Here is a 19,776-nt window from a genome sequence, read left to right as displayed (position 1 = left end):
AATGGAGGGTTATGGTCTGAGCGCAGGTATATGGGACTAGGGGAGATTATGTGTTCGGCACGGACTAGAAGGGTCGAGATGGCCTGTTTCCGTGCTGTAATTGTTATATCATATGGTTATAGAATCAATTGTTTTTAAAAAAGCTTTTATGGAGATATATCGGTATTGATTGAAATAAATATAAAATTTGCAGGAGGAAGATTATCTTTATGACATTTAATCTACCAATAAGGGAGATAGGAAATGTTTTCCAAAATTGAATGTAGGCACATAGTTTAGTGATTCATGGTGGGAAATTGACATGTCAACGGAGGAATACTTTCTTGTCACGCAAATTCCAAGATATCTGAACTTTTCAGTGACAATTCTGAAAGGAAATTGTTGAAGTTGAGAAGGGTCTTGTTCTTTTATTGGCATGCTTTCACTTTCATTCCAATCTGTATTGTATTGTATTGCATATCTTTATTGTCATTTCCTGAGTATTCACATACCCAGAGGAAACAAAAAAAACGTTGCTCAACCAGTGTCCATTCAGTGTGCATTAAAAATAAATAGAAATAAAAAATACATATATCATGAACAAATTTAACACTCTACTAAACATTCAACAGGTGTTCCGATCGGCAGCGGCACAACAGTGGTTCTGCTGCAGTGTGTCCAGGTTGGGGGGTTTGTGCGCGATACTTGGCAGGGGGCAAAGTCCATTTAGCAGTCTTATAGCCTGTGGGAAGAAGCTGAGGAGCATCCTGCTGGTTTTGCAGCTAATGCTCCTGTACCTCTTCCCAGATGGCAGGATAGAGAAAATGTCATGCGATGCAATCTATTCTGTATCCAGAGAAAGAACCAAATTGGTTTATTACAATTTCGATACAAACTTAGTCTAGTATCCTTGTAAATCTCTGCATTCTTTCAGGCATTTTTTTTTCAATAAAAGTTCTTTGGTAATGAGGAACAGTCTGGAAAGATTGGAACCGTCCCCAGTCTATGCCTGACTGACTATCAAATGGGACTTTACTGCAAGTTTCAAGGGAATTTGATCAATTTTCATTCCACCTGCAACCACCAGTCTGCCACTAGGCTTCTGAATCAGCAATGAGAGCAGAGATCTGTTGCCTCTCCACCCTTACGGTTTGCTGCAGACTGCACCAACAACATTGTGCACATTTTGAGAGCAGTGTGCACATTCCAGCTCCTTAGATTTCAGAATTGTTATTAATCTATTATTGTTATTATTGCACTATTATAGTTTGTTTCTTTTTTATATGTACGCATGTGTGCACGCATGTGTATAAATATATATGATCTGTATATATGCGAGTATGTGTATATACACACACACTGAACTTTTTTCTCTCCTTAATTATATTGTTAATATGTTTACATATTCTGTTGTGCTGCCGCAAGTAAGAGTTTCATTGTTCTATCTGGGACATATGACAATAAAACATTCTTGACTCCCGAATTTCCAATGAGTGCAGTGGGCAGTCCAAACTGGAGAACCCACTGACTTTTACTGACATCAGCTCATCGCCACAAATTGTCCACATCACCTGGTTCACAAGGAAGTTGGCAACCTGGAAAGGGATGTGAGATTGCAATCTTCATGTGATCCATTCTGTGGTTCGCAGAATGGCAACAACCGAGCTTGCACAAACAAATATCAAACACAACAAGTTGATTTACAACTTTAGGGTGTGCATGCCATAGGCAAGACGAAGTAGGCAACCAGGAACCAAAGGGAGAGGGGAAAAAAAAAGCGGAACAATCAAGAAATGCCTTCAGCAAAACAAAAGAATCACCACCAGCAATTGAAACAAGTTTATTCATGAATAACCCCTTGAGATGGACAGTCATCTCGTTTTCGAGGGGGTCCAACATAGAACATACAGCACAAGACATAACATACATAGAGGCTTTCATTGACCCACCTACCCACACACCAATCCCAAAACCCCTCCATCCCCACTTGTTATAGTTTATAACAATTGTTAATTGGCTTTACATATCCAATAATAACAATAGTTATGTGTTACAGCATAATGTTAATGCATAATACCATATACCACCTATCATACATCGTACGTTAATACATACTATCAACATTATTACATGATATATTATTTCATGATATTGTGACATAATACAATATAAGACCTTGTTACACTATGCAATACAATAATACATAAGTGTAATGGCCATGCATATACAATAGTTATGCCAAATGATCACACACAGAGCAAGCTAGATAAAGGAGCTCGAAGACTTTAATACTAGAAACAGGTACATGGTTTAATAAGGAAGGGTAAAAGTGTATTTTTAAATAAACGAAATGAGCTAATAGTTCTTATGGTACTAGGCAGAGTGTTCCAGTCAGAAGGAGCTTTGAATTTAAATGCACGTCTCCCAATTTCTTTGTTAGTTCTTGGAATGAAAAAGAAGGGTTGCTGAACATGTCTTAGTGAATATGAGGGTGTGTATGGTAATAAGGTCTTGTTTTAAATAAGAAGGATAATTGAGATGGATGCATTTAAAGATGAACTGGAACCAGTGGTAGCATCTTCGAGCGTGGGAGGGATAACCAGTTTAGAGTTTCGTACATAGAACAGTGGTGAGTTATATATGGACACCTTAAAATAAATCTGCAAAGACTATTATAAACTACATTAAGGGCTTAAAGATGTGTATCAAATGTATTCTGATAGACAATATCAGCATAATCCAGTGTTGGTAGTAGAGTTGGGAGACAATTCCTTTTCTCATCTGAAAGGTGAAACAATTTATATGGCGGTAAAGAATAGCTAGATTACAGCTGAGTTTTTTAGTAATCGTCTCACTATGCTGCGTAAATGAAAGCGTTGGGTCGAGCCAAACACCAAAATATTTGAAGTTCAATACTTGTTCTAATGGTGATCCTTCATTAAATGATATATAGTCAGATCTACAGAATTACCAAGGCCTTGTCTGGTACCAAATAACATACGGCATGATTTATTTTTATTTAAAATTAATTTGTTAAATAATAGCCATTTCTGAACAGAAGTAAGATCTGATTGAAGGGTTCTTTCAATTTCAGACTTGTTAGTACTAGATGTACACACCACTGCATCATCGGCATATAGTTGTGTTTGACAGTCAGAACAGATATTAGGGAGGTCGTTTATGAAAATAGAGAAAAGGAGTGGTCCCAAGGACGAACCTTGCGGGACCCCCTTCTCAACAATTAAGGAAATGGATTGACTTCCATTAAAGGTGACACATTGGCGTCTGTTATGAAGGTATGAGTTAAACCACTGTAGATTGTTTTGAGAAAGACCAATAGAGTAAAGTTTATCAAGCAGTAGGTAGTGGTCAACAACATCAAAGGCCTTGGTTAGATCAAGAAAAATGGCACCGGTGAGTTTACCATCCTCAGAAGCTGTGAACACATCGCTGGTGAGTTTTAACAGAGCTGTAGTTGTGGAGTGATTAGGTCTGAACCCAGACTGGCATGGAGATAGAATGTTGAAAGTTGAGACATAATGTGATAGCTGGTTGAACACTAGTTTCTCGAGGATTTTAGCCACCGAGTTGATAATTGAGATGGGGCGGTAATTGTTAATATCTTGTGGGTCGCCTCCCTTATGCAGTGGAGTAACATTGGCACACTTCCATGCGGAAGGGAGGGTACAAGTTGAGAAGGACAAATTAAACAGGTCGCATAGTGGGTACATTAGAATATTAGCTCCTAACTTAATGAATTTAGTCTCAATACCAGCTGGTCCAGATCCACAATCATCCTTTAATTCATTAATAGCATGTTGAACGTCAACAGGTTTTATTTTTTGAAAAGAAAAAGAGCTTCTACATGTAGAGGTAGCTGGAAAGTCACATATAATAGATGAGTCAAATACAGTAGAGCTACATGCAGTGGAGAAGTGCTGGTTGAAAGCATTGGATATAACAGCAGGGTCCTGAATGATGTCATTGTTGACCCGAATCTGAGTGCTGATATTTTGATTTGACTTATTAAGAACATTATTTAGTCTTTTCCAAAACACAACAAGCTATACAACTTTAGGGTGGGCATGCCATTTGGTGATAAACGCATGAACATTTTCAAGTCAATTGAAAAAACGGGAAAAAGTTCATACGATTTTAAAGATTAAATCAGATAAAGGTGAATTGGATTGGATTGGATTCAATTTTATTGTCATTGCACTTTTCAGTGCAACAAAATGGTTTAGCCTGCAGTCATAACATAGAATAAATAACAAACCTCAACACAGTTTAAAGTCCCGAAGTCATTGTCTCTTCCCTCCTTGCTCTCCCTCTGCGCTGAGGCAATCCAGGCCTCCGATGTTGCGACCCCGCCGGGTGATGGTGTGCAAGTCCCGCGGCTGAATCCGAGCTTCGCAAACGGGCCGGTTCAAACTCCGCGGCCCGGGGCGGTCGAAGCTGCCGAAGCCGCCGCCCTCCAGTCCAGCGGACCTAGCTGTAGTTGCGGGAGCTCCGGAAAAACAGGTCACCAACCTGGGAGCTCCCGACGATGTCGTCCACTGGCCCACGGCCAAGCCTCCGAGGCAACAACCGAGCTTGCACAAACAAATATCAAACACAACGCCATAGGAAAGACGAAGTAGGCAACCAGGAACCAAAGGGAGAGGGGAAAAAAGCGGAACAATCAAGAAATGCCTTCAGCAAAACAAAAGAATTACCATCAGCAATTGACATTGATATTCAAATGTTGTCAAATTTGTGGGAGGTACATCCTAGATTACATTTAAATTAAACAGGATTCTCAGAACTAACGTCACTACCAATGCCTCAGGTCTTCTTGCTACCAGAGAGCTCCCAGCGCAGAGAAATGGCTCCAATTCTATCGGCACTCCTCCTGGGCTTATTTATTCAATATGCACCAACCTATTCCCAGTCAAGTAAGTCAATGTTTAATCTCATCACGGGCGCAACCGGTTCTTTTATACAGCCTTTAGTTTTAAGTTTACAGAATTGCTTTAAAATTATTTTAGTCAGCAGGGTTTCATTTAAGATTGTGAAATGTTGTTGGAAGTGTTTTGGGTTTGGTGGCAAATCCACTTTGCTTTTGCATGAAGCTTTATTAATGTTTGGAAGCTGAGGCGCAGCAGGTTTGGCAACACAGCTTGTACATATGGGGATGGATATATGGAGATCCCTCTCGGTTCTCTCTCCCCTGACTCTCTCTCTGAAGAAGGGTCTCGAGCTGAACCGTCACTTGGCCATGTTCTCCAGGGATGCTGCCCGACCTTCTGAGATACTCCAGCATTTCGTGTCCTTTTGTGAAAACCAGCACCTGCAGTTCCTTGTTTCTACATCCTTTCTCTTTCTAATGAGTGTTGTTGAAAGACTTGGCATGATGGAGCACCATAGTCTTGGTGATTATGAATGATCCAGTCCCATCTTGTGAGTTACTCCAGCATTTTGTGTCTATCTTTGGGCAGAGACCCTTCTGCCATGAGCTAGAATCCAGGTGCTTTCATTGTCTACCTAATGCCCCTGTCCCACTTAGGAAACCTGAACGGAAACCTCTGGAGACTTTGCGCCCCACCCAAGGTTTCCGTGCGGTTCCCAGAGGTTGCAGGTGGTTGCCGGAGGTTGCAGGTAGGGAGACTGACAAAAACCTCCGGGAACCGCACGGAAACCTTGGGTGGGGCGCAAAGTCTCCAGAGGTTTCCGTTCAGGTTTCCTAAGTGGGACAGGGGCATAAGGGCCATCCTTCAGGTTGGAGAGGAACTCGGAATGGGAACGGAATTTAGTTTAGTTTAGTTTATGGTCACGCGTTTATAACCATTGCATATTCTTTGTCTTCCTTGACTCAGATTTACTCAGGGAAGTTTCCCAATGCTCGGTCTTTGTTTTTGACAAAGTTGTAAATGTTTCCCTTTGATTATGTTCCCTTTAAAGATTCTTTTAAACTGTTGGGGAACTACTGTTGAACAATGGGAACCTACTTTCAAACATATGACAGGAGACGAGAAATGGCTGATGTTTATAGAATTCATATATCGGTTCATAGAAAAATATACCTCCCGATAGGGGGCCATTATCAACAAGAGTTCATTGCTGGGTGTTGAGGGAATTAGAGGAAATAGGGCTAGTGCAGGAAAGTAGTATTGGGAAAGGAATTACAGTGAGTTCAAGGGAAAAGCACAAAGTGCAGGAGTAATTCAATGGGTCTGAAAGCATCCGAAGAGGGAATGGCCAGCCAACGTTTCATAGAAACATAGAAAATAGGTGCAGGTGTAGGCCATTCGGCCCGTCGAGCCAGCATTCCCATTCAATATGATCATGGCTGATCATCCAAACTCAGTTCCTCCGTTCCTGCTTTCTCCCCATATCCCTTGATTCCTTTAGCCCCAAGAGCTACTGTACATCCGACACTCTCTTGAACACGTTTCAGGTCGAGACCCTTCTTCCAGATTGATTGCAGGAGGTGGGAGAAGGCTTGGGAAAGATAGGTGGGGCGGGAGAAAGCCTGGCAAACGATAGGGGAATACAGGTGTGGGTGGGGTCGATTAGCAGGGGTGGAATTCATGACAAAGGCTGGTGGTGAAAACGGAGACAAAAGCGTGATCAAGTGTTGGCTGTGTTGGGGATTACATGGGCAATAAAGATAGGATAGTGATAGTGTATGGGGTGTTTGCTGGTCGGCACAGACTCGGGGGGGCCGAGGGGCCTGTTTCGGCACTGTCCCTCGAAAGTCTAAAGTTTATAGGCCGGTGAAGTCAGACAGTATTTGGTGAATGTTTAGGTTATAATAGAATCACAGAGTCCTCTGACTAAACTAATCCCTATGGCCCACCCTGGTACAGTCCCATCCCACTCCACCTTCCCCATCCACCTACATCCTTCCTCTGGCTTCACATTTCCCTCTTCTCTCCTAATCTCACTACCATTTGCCACATTTTCATCTCCGGTGTAGAGACAAAGATATAAAAGCTTGAAAACTGTAACATCCAGGTTCTGCAGCAGTTTTATCCCAACAACCATCAGACTAACTATCTATCTTCTATCTTCTATCTGTCCATCTATATCTATCTATATATTACTAAAAGTCTTGTCTTGTTTGGACGTCTGTTTGTCTGCGTGCATGCGTGTGAGTGAGCTCAAGTGATAAGCATGTGATTAGTGTGTGTGTGTGTGTGTGTATTGGGGTTAGTGTGTGTGGGGGGGGGAATTGTTAGTGTGTGTGTGGGGGTGGTTAATGTGTGTGACGCCGCATGCCGCCCCCCCCCCCCCCCCCCCCCCCCCCCCCCCCCCCCAACCACACACACATTGAGGGAACAGACCCAACGGGTCTGCACTTGGTCTAGTATATATATATATAACAAGGTAAAAGCAATTCTATAATTAAAATGCACTCAAAGTAAAATGTTTATGTGACAATGTGTTGTCTTTACACAGCGACCATGCGCATTACTGACAGCACTGCAATGGGTAAGATCACAGCAATTGCTAGTACTTTCATGCTATCTATATTACTAAAATATAATGATAAAATAATATGACTAACTCATGTATACCAATCTAAAACGTACTAGCATAACCGAATAATGATTCAATTCTCTGGTTGTTTTTTTAATATATATATATATATATTGTGCAAGGTAAAAGCTATTTTACATTTAAAATGCATTCAAAGTAAAATATTTATGTGACAATGTATTGTCTTTACACAGAGACCACTACGACCATGACCACTATTCCTGACACGACTTTGGGTAAGATCACAGCAAGTGCTGGTACTACCATGCCAATATATGTGTTTTTCTGTAGCCTCTGCACATTGCTACACTCCAAGAATTGCTGTTACAAACAGTAAGAAATGCTTGTCTTCAGTCTAAAGAATGGACTCGACCCGAAACGTCATGCATTCCTTCTCTCCAGAGATGCTGCCTGTCCCATTGAATTACTCCAGCTTTTTGAGGCTATCTTTGGTATAAACAGATCATTCCTACTCATTGTAGTGTAGAAAAAGTTCTCAAATATTCCTAAAAATTCATTCAGTGATTATGGTCAATTTGATGTTGTTTTTGGTTATTCAATTATTTCACCTATAATAATTTGTTTAGCATTTCTGTATGGACAGATGGACATTCCATCCACAGGTGCTGCCTGTCCCCCTGAGTTTCTCTAGCACTTTGTTTTTTCAGAATCCTATTCCATTCCGAAATTAAAGCAGGTGCATATTCGACCAATAGAGTAATAATATAAATTCCACTAAATAGATTCAGAAATGCCAATGAATTCCAGCAATATATTATTACTGGAGATTCTCAACTCTTGAGTGGAATTTAGTGATCACCAAGCCCTAATCAAATCAAGTTTCTAATATTATTATTCTAGTATTATTGAACTGCAAAACTTACCCAAACAGGTCAGATTTAAGTTAACATTCAACAGTGGATGGACAGTGTTTACTAGTCGTATATATTGACAATCGAAACAGTGAAATCCTTACTTGCAAGTTCACGTTGAAAAGTTATAAGAGTAGAATTAGGCCATTCGGCCCATCTGGTCAGTCAATAATGGCCGATCTACGCTTCCTAATCCATAGATCCATTGATTGAATTCTCTGGTTGTTTAAAAAAAAAAATATATATATATATATATATATATAGGGCAAGGTAAAACCAATTCTACATTTAAAATGCATCAAAATAAAATGTTTATGTGACAATGTGTTGTCTTTACACAGAGGCCACTACGACCATGACCACTATTCCTGACACGACTTTGGGTAAGATCACAGCAAGTGCTGGTACTACCATGCCAATATATGTGTTTTTCTGTAGCCTCTGCTCATTGCTACACTCCAAGAATTGCTGTTACAAACAGTAAGAAATGCTTGTCTTCAGTCTGAAGAATGGTCTCGACCCGAAACGTCATGCATTCCTTCTCTCCAGAGGTGCTGCCTGTCCCACTGAATTACTCCAGTTTTTTGTGGCTATCTTCGGTATAAACAGTTAATTCCTACAAATTGTAGTGTAGATCACATTTAAAAGTTATAAGAGTACAATTAGGCCATTCGGCCCATCGAGTCATTCAATAATGGCAGATATATGCTTGCTAATCCCATTTACTGCCTTCTCCCCATAACCCTCTACACCCGTTCTAATCAAGAATTTGTCTATCTCTGCCTTAAAAACATCATCTGACTTGGCCTCCACAGCCCTCTGTGGCAATGAGTTCCACAGACTAACTACCCTCTGACTAAAGAAATTCCTCCTCACGTTCTATCTCTAAGAGCACCCATTAATTCTGAGGTTACAACTTCTGGTCCTAGACTCTCCCACCAGTGGAAACACCCTTTCCACATCCACTCTATCTTTGCCTTTCATTATTCTGTAAGGTTAAATGTCCCCTTCAACCTTCGAGACTCCAGCGAGTAGAGGCCCAGTGCTGTCAAACGCTCATTATATGCGAACCCACTCATTCCTGGAATCATTCATGCAGCAGCCTGTTAGGCTGTAAATACAATACACATTGATAATATATAATGAACATAAACATCAATAAATTAATAACCCCAATACTAGTAGAAACACAGACTATCCATAGTTCACAATTGAGATTAGTGTTGTGTAGCATTCAAGGATATTTATGTGACAATGTATTGTCTTTACACAGAGACCACTACGACCATGACCACTATTCCTGACACAACATTGGGTAAGATCACAGCAAGTGCTGGTACTACCATGCCAATATATGTGTTTTTCTGTAGCCTCTGCTCATTGCTACACTCCAAGAATAGAGTAATAATATAAATTCCACTAAATAGATTCAGAAATGCCAATGAATTCCAGCAATATATTATTACTGGAGATTCTCAACTCTTGAGTGGAATTTAGTAATCACCAAGCCCTAATCAAATCAAGTTTCTAATATTATTATTCTAGTATTATTGAACTGCAAAACTTACCCAAACAGGTCAGATTTAAGTTAACATTCAACAGTGGATGGACAGTGTTTACTAGTCGTATATATTGACAATCGAAACAGTGAAATTCTTACTTGCAAGTTCACGTTGAAAAGTTATGAGTAGAATTAGGCCATTCGGCCCATCGAGTCAGTCAATAATGGCCGATCTACGCTTCCTAATCCATAGATCCATTGATTGAATTCTCTGGTTGTTTCAAAAAAAAAATATATATATATATATATATATATATATATATAGGGCAAGGTAAAAGCAATTCTACATTTAAAATGCATTCAAAATAAAATGTTTATGTGACAATGTGTTGTCTTTACACAGAGGCCACTACGATCATGACCACTATTCCTGACACGACTTTGGGTAAGATCACAGCAAGTGCTGGTACTACCATGCCAATATATGTGTTTTTCTGTAGCCTCTGCTCATTGCTACACTCCAAGAATTGCTGTTACAAACAGTAAGAAATGCTTGTCTTCAGTCTGAAGAATGGTCTCGACCCGAAACGTCATGCATTCCTTCTCTCCAGAGGTGCTGCCTGTCCCTCTGAATTACTCCAGTTTTTTGTGGCTATCTTCGGTATAAACAGTTAATTCCTACAAATTGTAGTGTAAATCACATTCAAAAGTTATAAGAGTACAATTAGGCCATTCGGCCCATCGAGTCATTCAATAATGGCAGATATATGCTTGCTAATCCCATTTCCTGCCTTCTCCCCATAACCCTCTACACCCGTTCTAATCAAGAATTTGTCTATCTCTGCCTTAAAAACATCATCTGACTTGGCCTCCACAGCCCTCTGTGGCAATGAGTTCCACAGACTAACTACCCTCTGACTAAAGAAATTCCTCCTCACGTCCTATCTCTAAGAGCACCCATTAATTCTGAGGTTACAACTTCTGGTCCTAGACTCTCCCACCAGTGGAAACACCCTTTCCACATCCACTCTATCTTTGCCTTTCATTATTCTGTAAGTTTCAATGTCCCCTTCAACCTTCGAAACTCCAGCGAGTAGAGGCCCAGTGCTGTCAAACGCTCATCATATGTGAACCCACTCATTCCTGGAATCATTCATGCAGCAGCCTGTTAGGCTGTAAATACAATACACATTGATAATATATAATGAACATAAACATCAATAAATTAATAACCCCAATACTAGTAGAAACACAGACTATCCATAGTTCACAATTGAGATTAGTGTTGTGTAGCATTCAAGAACTTGAATGGTTGAAGAATATTTTCTTCCCAATATATAAAGAACATTTCCATGATATATCTTGGAATCATTGTTTTACTACATATCTCTGTTATTTTTGAGAGAAAAACATGACAATAAGGTCCCTGGATCCCTCCTGTTTATCCCCTGAACAGAGGCCCCAGGCAGTAATTCCAGATTAGTACAGGTGTCATGAGTTATGGGGAGAAGGCAGGAGAAAGAGGAGAGATAGATCAGCCATGATTAAATGGCAGAGTAGACTTGATGAGCCAAATTCTGCTCCTATCACTTATGAACTTATGAACGTATAATTCTCCTTCCTTTTCCATCCCATCTCACATGGGTCAGAAGAACGTTGCAGCTGACTTAGACAACAAATCTCTTAAAAAAAGTGATGCAATTGGCCTGGCCACTTGATCCTGGACAAAGGGGCCCACATAGCCACTACAATGGGGGTCAGTTTGGGCAAGATCTTCACTTTACTTTAGAGATACAGCACGGAATCAGACCCTTCGGCCTGCTGAGTCCATGCGGACCAGTGATCACTCCATACACTAACACTATCCTACACACTATGGACAATTAAGAATTTACTATTTTTACCAAAGCCAGTTATCCTACAATCCATTCATGGATCTGTGGTTCAATGAGCAGCATGTTTGCTTGTTCAATTCACACCTACACAATTCCAACCTAGCGGACAAATCACTGGATGTATGCTCATTAATAAATCTGCAAATGTGGGACTCTTCAGGTTGAATTTCTTGTCGTGTGTTATATATATTTAAGGTAAAAAGCAATTCTATATTTAAAATGCATTCAAAGTTAAATGTTTATGTGACAATGTGTTGTCTTTACACAGAGACCACTATGTCCACGGACACTGCTGCCAACACTCCAATGGGTAAGATCACAGCAAGTGCTAGTACATTCATGTGACAAAAAACGTGACAATAAGGTCCCTGGGTATTCCGTCCAGGGTATATCCAGACCAGAGGCCACAGGCAGTAATTCCAGATTAGTACAGGTGTCATGAGTTATGGGGAGAAGGCAGGAGAAAGGGGAGAGATAGATCAGCCATGATTAAATGGCAGAGTAGACTTGATGAGCCAAATTCTGCTCCTACCACTTATGAACTTATGAACGTATAATTCTCCTTCCTTTTCTATCCCATCTCACATGGGTCAGAAGAACGTTGCAGCTGACTTAGACAACAAATCTCTTAAAAAGTGATGCAATTGGCCTGGCCACTTGATCCTGGACAAAGGGGCCCACATAGTCACTACAATGGAGGTCAGTTTGGGCAAGATCTTCAGACTTTACTTTATTTTCAAGATACAGCACGGAATCAGACCCTTCGGCCTGCCGAGTGCATGCGGACCACATGTGTAGGATACACTAACACTATCCTACACAATAGGGACAATTTACAATTTACAATTTTTACCAAAGCCAGTTATCCTGCAATCCATTCATGGATCTGTGGTTAAATGAGCAGCATGTTTGCTTGTTCAATTCACACCTACACAATTCCAATCTAGCAGACAAATCACTGGATGTATGCTCATTAATAAATCTGCAACTGAGGGACTCTTCAGGTTGAATCTCTTGTCATGTTTTTTTTTATATATATATATATACATATTGGGCAAGGTAAAAGCAATTCTATATTTAAAAAAGCATTCAAAATAAAATGTTTATGTGACAATGTGTTGGCTTTACACAGAGACCACTACAACCATGACCACTATTCCTGACACGACATTGGGTAAGATCACAGCAAGTGCTAATACCTTCATTCCATTGTATATGTTTTTCTGTAGCCTCTGCTCATTGTTACACTCCAAGAATTGCTGTTACAAACAGTAAGAAATGCTTGTCTTCAGTCTGAAGAATGGTCTTGACCTGAAATGTCATGCATTCCTTCTCTCCAGAGATGCTGCCTGTCCCATTGAATTACTCTAGCTTATTGTGGCTATCTTCGTTATAAACAGTTCCTTCCTATACATTATATTTGTTCTATATACATTTATAAATCTGCAACTGAGGGACTCGTTAGGTTGAATTTCTTGTCATGTTTTATATATATATATATATATATATATATATATAGTGCAAGGTAAAAGCAATTTTACATTTAAAATGCATTCAAAGTAAAATATTTATGTGACAATGTGTTGTTTTTACACAGAGACCACTATGACCATGACCACTATTCCTGACACGACTTTGGGTAAGATCACAGCAAGTGCTGGTACTACCATGCCAATATATGTGTTTTTCTGTAGCCTCTGCTCATTGCTACACTCCAAGAATTGCTGTTACAAACAGTAAGAAATGCTTGTCTTCAGTCTAAAGAATGGACTCGACCCGAAACGTCATGCATTCCTTCTCTCCAGAGATGCTGCCTGTCCCATTGAATTACTCCAGCTTTTTGAGGCTATCTTTGGTATAAACAGATCATTCCTACTCATTGTAGTGTAGAAAAAGTTCTCAAATATTCCTAAAAATTCATTCAGTGATTATGGTCAATTTGATGTTGTTTTTGGTTATTCAATTATTTCATCTATAATAATTTGTTTAGCATTTCTGTATGGACAGATGGACATTCCATCCACAGATGCTGCCTGTCCCCCTGAGTTTCTCTAGCACTTTGTTTTTTCAGAATCCTATTCCATTCCGAAATTAAAGCAGGTGCATATTCGACCAATAGAGTAATAATATAAATTCCACTAAATAGATTCAGAAATGCCAATGAATTCCAGCAATATATTATTACTGGAGATTCTCAACTCTTGAGTGGAATTTAGTGATCACCAAGCCCTAATCAAATCAAGTTTCTAATATTATTATTCTAGTATTATTGAACTGCAAAACTTACCCAAACAGGTCAGATTTAAGTTAACATTCAACAGTGGATGGACAGTGTTTAATAGTCGTATATATTGACAATCGAAACAGTGAAATTCTTACTTGCAAGTTCACGTTGAAAAGTTATAAGAGTAGAATTAGGCCATTCGGCCCATCGGGTCAGCCAATAATGGCCGATCTACGCTTCCTAATCCATAGATCCATAGATTGAATTCGCTGGTTGTTTTAAAAAAAATATATATATATATATATAGGGCAAGGTAAAAGCAATTCTACATTTAAAATGCATTCAAAATAAAATGTTTATGTGACAATGTGTTGTCTTTACACAGAGACCACTATGACCACTATTCCTGCCAACACTCCAATGGGTAAGATCACAGCAAGTGCTAGTACCTTCATGCCAATATATGTGTTTTTCTGCAGCTCTGCTCATTGCTACACGCCAAGAATTGCTGTGACAAACAGTAAGAAATGCTTGTCTTCAGTCTGAAGAAGGGTCTCAACCCAAAACGTCACGCATTCCTTCTCTCCAGAGATGCTGCCTGTCCCATTGAATTACTCCAGCTAGTGTTGTGTAGCATTCAAGAACTTGAATGATGTTGAAGAATAGCTTATTCCCAATGTATAAAGAACATTTCCATGATATACATTGGAATAATCTTTTTACTACATATCTCTGTTGTTTATGAGAGAAAAACGTGACAGTAAGGTCCCTGGATTCCTCCTGTTTATACTCTGACCAGTGGCCCCAAGCAGTAATTCTTGATTAATAGGGGTGTCATTAGTTTTGGGGAGAAGGCAGGAGAATAGGGTTAGTGGGGAGAAATAGATCAGCCATGATTGAATGGCAGAGTAGACTTGATGAGCTGAAAGGCCTAATTCTGCTCCGAACACTAATGAACATATAATTCTCCTTCCTTTTCCATCCCATCTCACATGGGTCAGAGGAACATTACAGCTGACTTAGACAACAAATCTCTTAAAAAGTGACAAGTGTCCTGGCCACTTGATCCTGGACAAAGGGGCCCACAAAGTCACTCCAATGTTCAGTTTAGGCAAGATCTTCAGACTTTAGCGATACAGCACCGAAACAAACCCTTCGGCCTGCCGAGTCCATGCCGTCCCGCGATCACTCCATATACGAACACTATCCTACACAACAGGAACCATTACAATTTTTACCAAAGCCAGATATCCTACAATACTTTCAAGGATCTGTGGTTCAATAAAAAGAATGTTTGCTTGTTCAATTCACACCTACACAATTCCAACCTAGATAGATATTGGGCAAGGTAAAAGCAATTCTATATTTAAAATGCATTCAAAGTAAAATGTTTATGTGACAATGTGTTGTCTTTGCACAGTTTTTTCAACAGTGTGAAAAATTTCCAAGAGTACAAAAATACTCGTGATGAAGTACCATGTGTTTGATTTTTTTTTTAAACATGGGAGATCTCTTGGGTAAACTCGTATCATGGGACAGGCCCTTAACATTATCCTACACACTATGGACATTTTACAATTTACACTTTTTACCAAAGCCAGTTATCCTATAATCCTTTCATGGATCTGTGGTTCAATGAGCAGCATGTTTGCTTGTTCAATTCACACCTACACAATTCCAACCTAGCGGACAAATCACTGGATGTATACACATGAATAAATCTGCAACTGAGGGATTCTTAAGGTTGAATTTCTTGTTATGTTTATATATATATTAGGCAAGGTAAAAGCAATTCTATATTTAAAATGCATTCAAAGTTAAATGTTTATGTGACAATGTGTTGTCTTTACACAGTGACCACTACGACCAGGACCACTAAACCCACCACTCGAAGGGGTAAGATCACAGCAAGTTCATGTACTTTCATGCCATTGTATGTGTTTTTCCATAGCCTCCGCTCTTTGTTACACGCCTAGAATTGCCGTGACAAACAGTACGAAATCCTGGTCTTCAGTCTGAAGAAGGGTCTCAACCCAAAACATGTCACCCATTCCTTCTCTCCAGAGATGCTGCCTGTCCCATTGAATTACTCCAGCTAGTGTTGTGTAGCATTCAAGAACTTGAATGATGTTGAAGAATAGCTTATTCCCAATGTATAAAGAACATTTCCATGATATACATTGGAATAAATTTTTTACTACATTCCTTCGTCTCCAGACATGCTGCCTGACCAGTCCCCCAAGCAGTAATTCTGAGTGTCATTAGCTTTTGGGATGCATTTTAGTATCTACCTTCAGATTTAATTCCTTCCAGCATCTCCAGCATTTTGTATCATCGATTTAAACCAGCATCTGCATCAGCATCTTTCTTGCACGCACAGGGAAAACGTGCAAACTCCGCACAGACAGCACCCAGAGTCAGGATCAAACACGCGTCTCTGGCACTGTGAGGCAGCAACTCTACCACTGCACCACCGTGCCGTTGCTTCCCAAGGAACTCCAAGTTTGAATTTACCATCATGTTTGCATATATTGCGGACAATGCTATATTTGAAATGTATTCAAACTAAAAAAACTCATCATGTAATGAATCATTTTGTCTTTCACAGCTGTCATCACGACTAAACCCATGAAAACCACCGTGTACATGAGTAAGGCAACTGGCAACACCACGGCAGCAGCAACCACGACTCCAAACTCTGCACCAGGCATTAGCTCCAAGCCACTGCTAGCGTTTGTCTGTATGCTCCTGCTCCTCGTCACTGTGCCAGGGTTATAAACGGAATAAAAAGCTGCCTCTCAACCAACCTATTCCAAAAACACTTTTCCAACAACCTCCGGGCTTTCCTCTCACGGTACAGCGTCAAACTGTGTCTTATTGGAACTTGTATTTCCTCAATGATAGAAACTTCACATTATCCTCCCACCCCCACTGTCTCGGGTCCCAAACTGAACCCAGCACAAATAAATACAGGGGACAGCATTCCTATCCTTGTTGGCCTTTGCAACTCTATTCCCATTTAGAATACTAGATATATGTCATAAATGCAGCCACCTCCCGTCTTTCCTTAATATTCACTCATTCAGTGTGTTTGATCGAATTGGCGTGTTCATGCAATCCAATTGCCTCATCCATTATACTTTCTCTGTTGTTTCTATAGCAGGAGTCCCATGTTATCATAAACTGTATATTCAACCTCTTTAGCACGGAGGCAAAATCAGATAGCCTTCTGAGTTGTTGATTATCTGTGGAAAATGTTGATCTTTTCCAGTTGCTGTACACGAGGTTGCGTGACCCACAAACCACCCGTGGTAATAATAAATCCAAAATAATCCTCATCATCCTTATCCCTCCACTTTTAAAATAAAAACATCTCTATGGCTTATGTTACCTTAAAATATCTATTCCATTCTGAGAGGTAGAGCAAGTATCTACTGGAATAATAGGTCGATAACCTAAACTTCACTAAATAATTTCATAAATGTTAAGAAATTCTAAAATATATTTTTAATGGAGTTTACCATATGAATTCCTCTGTTTGCTAATTCATAATGACAATATTCACACAGCTGAAGAAAGGATTTGATTCAGACTTTTGGAATAATCATTCGCTGAACCACTCTGTAATCATGTTAGTTTGTTTGCATCCAATCTAACCTCAGTGAATTTATTCAGCACAAATATACCCTTAGCTTTGCCCCCTGTCTCGAAAGTGCACTGGTTCATATTCACAAACAGCATGGTTCATCCAAAATGGCAACTTTTATTGAATGCTATGGTTTCTTTGTTTTTCTTTTGTGTCATAATGAACTTTGTTGACTTTGTTAATGCAGGACATTGCACAATTCTAGACAATCTTAGCATGATACCAAAGGCAAAAATCTTTTAAGACAAAGACCATGTAATGAAGATGTGCAGAAACAGGTTTGCAGCATGAAGAACATATAGGTTATATTGTCTGTTAAGATAAAGCCCTGGTGGATATCTACTATAAGGCATATATTACACAGTTTACCGATGCAATGAAGTGATGTATAAATAATTGTTGAATTCTTTAATAATAAAAAAATTGAACTTTTGAAAGTCTACAACTTTGTCAATGATATTGCTTATTGTCGGCACGTGGCCTCTTAAGTGAGTCTGAATCGGGAATATTTTCCAATTTCAGCACACAGTTTTCACTTTGTTTGAAGAACGGTCCTGATCTGAATCATTACCTACTCATGTCCTCCAGAGATGCTGCCAGACCCCTTAAGTTACTCCAGCTCTTTGTGTCTGTCTTAGTTTAGTTGAGAGGTACAGCATGGAAACAGGTCCTTTGGCCCGACACCTCCATGCCAACAAAGCTGCCCATCTAAGCTTAGTTTAATTTAGTTTAGTTTATTGTCACAGGTACAGTGAAAAGCATTTGCTTTTGTTGCGTGCTAACCAGTCAGTGGAAAGGCAATACATGATTACAACCAAGCCATTCACAGTGTACAGACACATGAAAAGGGAATAACGTTTAGTGCAAGATAAAGTCATTAACGATAGCCCAAGGGCCTCCAAATGCAGTGAATAGTAGTTCAGGACTGCTCTCTAGTTGCAGGAGGATGGTTCAGTTGTCTGATAGCGGCTGGGAAGAAACTGTCCCTGAATCTGGAGGTATACCTTTTACCCGATGGGAGATGGGAGAAGAGGGAGTCTCCAGGTTTACCCAGGTTTGGCCCATATTCCTCTACACCTCTCCTACCTAGCACTCTTTGCCAGGATCTCAGGAAGCAGCTCTTGATGGACCACACTGTGACTCAAGCTGTAGTTATCTAGCTACTGGGAGCTATTAACAAGGGAAGAGTGTGCACCACAAACAGGGTGATGGTCATTTGGAATATTCATATATGAAGCAGCAGAATATTCCAATAGTAAGCATCAGGGAATTGAGAGCTGTGGGGAGTTACTCCAGCATTTTGTGTCTACGGACAACTAGCTTAGTTCAGCTTGGTTTAGATCAGTTTAGTTTATAATTGTCACAAGTCTAAAGTCCAATTAAAGACAATTCAAAGGTCTCCAGTGAGGAAGATGAGCGATCAGGACTACACTCTAGCTGATGAGAAGGTAAGGGGGCAAGATTTAACAGGAAACCGAGGGAGAACTTCTTAAAAGTGCGGGTGTGAGTATGCTGCCTGACCCGCTGAGTTACTCCAGCATTTTGGAGCAAGGGAACGAGCTGCGCGCAGAAGTAGTTGAGATGGGTACAATAACAACATTTAAAAGACAATAGACAATAGGTGCAGGTGTAGGCTATTTGGCCCTTCGAGCCAGCACCACCATTCAATGTGATCATGGCAGATCATCCCCAATCAGTACCCCGTTCCTGCCTTCTCCCCATATCCCCTGACTCTGCTATTTTTAGAGCCCCATCTAGCTCTCTCTTGAAGACATTTAGACAGGTACATGGATAGGGAAGGTTTAGAGGGGAATGGACAAATGCAGACAAAAGGAATTAGCCTGGATGGGGAATGGACAAGTTGGGCCAAAGGGGAATGGACAAGTTGGGCCAAAGGGTAATGTTTGGTTGGGCAAAGCTGTGTTTTAGTGTAATTATGAATAATTAGTGTCAGGACATCTGAAATGTTCTGATGTCGAGCAATATGGGCATCTGATACTTTGCGAGCATTTTAGCGCAGGGCTTCCAATGACACCACAGTGTATTTGCAGGTGCAGAAGATCCATTGGCAATGGGCCATTGGGTAAATACACACCAGAGCGCTGTTTTACCGAGGCAGCCCAAGACTGCAAATGTTT

General features: G+C 40.1%; 2 protein-coding genes across 6 annotated transcripts in view; both read left to right on the top strand.

The window, feature by feature from the left end:
• The window catches only part of LOC129712313 (uncharacterized), a 42,765-nt gene extending 24,682 nt beyond the window's left edge, over window positions 1–18,083 (top strand). For both annotated transcript variants that reach the window (XM_055660632.1, XM_055660628.1), the window contains one exon: window positions 16,601–18,083. In XM_055660632.1, coding sequence (XP_055516607.1) covers window positions 16,601–16,770 — 170 coding nt within the window. In that variant the 3' untranslated portion in view covers window positions 16,771–18,083. The remainder of the gene's footprint in view (window positions 1–16,600) is intronic.
• On the top strand, window positions 4,375–16,102 carry LOC129712314 (integumentary mucin A.1-like). 4 transcript variants are annotated; one of them, XM_055660633.1, is made up of 11 exons: window positions 4,378–4,913; window positions 7,420–7,452; window positions 7,695–7,736; window positions 8,714–8,755; window positions 9,646–9,687; window positions 10,277–10,318; window positions 12,037–12,078; window positions 12,901–12,942; window positions 13,366–13,407; window positions 14,378–14,416; window positions 15,847–16,098. In XM_055660633.1, exons 1-11 carry the CDS (start codon window positions 4,799–4,801, stop codon window positions 15,966–15,968), a joined length of 603 nt encoding a protein of 200 aa, XP_055516608.1. In that variant the 5' UTR covers window positions 4,378–4,798; the 3' UTR covers window positions 15,969–16,098. The 4 variants fall into 4 exon arrangements, with proteins under 4 accessions (XP_055516609.1, XP_055516610.1, XP_055516608.1 ...); XM_055660634.1 differs by lacking the exon at window positions 12,901–12,942 and having other exon boundaries at window positions 4,375–4,913; window positions 15,847–16,102; XM_055660635.1 differs by lacking the exon at window positions 12,037–12,078 and having other exon boundaries at window positions 4,375–4,913; window positions 15,847–16,101.
• Window positions 18,084–19,776: the final 1,693 nt, after the last annotated feature.

The sequence above is a fragment of the Leucoraja erinacea genome, chromosome 32 (genome assembly GCF_028641065.1).
Source record: "Leucoraja erinacea ecotype New England chromosome 32, Leri_hhj_1, whole genome shotgun sequence".
In the NCBI taxonomy this organism is placed as follows: domain Eukaryota; kingdom Metazoa; phylum Chordata; class Chondrichthyes; order Rajiformes; family Rajidae; genus Leucoraja; species Leucoraja erinaceus.
This window is presented reverse-complemented; position numbering and strand designations above follow the sequence as displayed.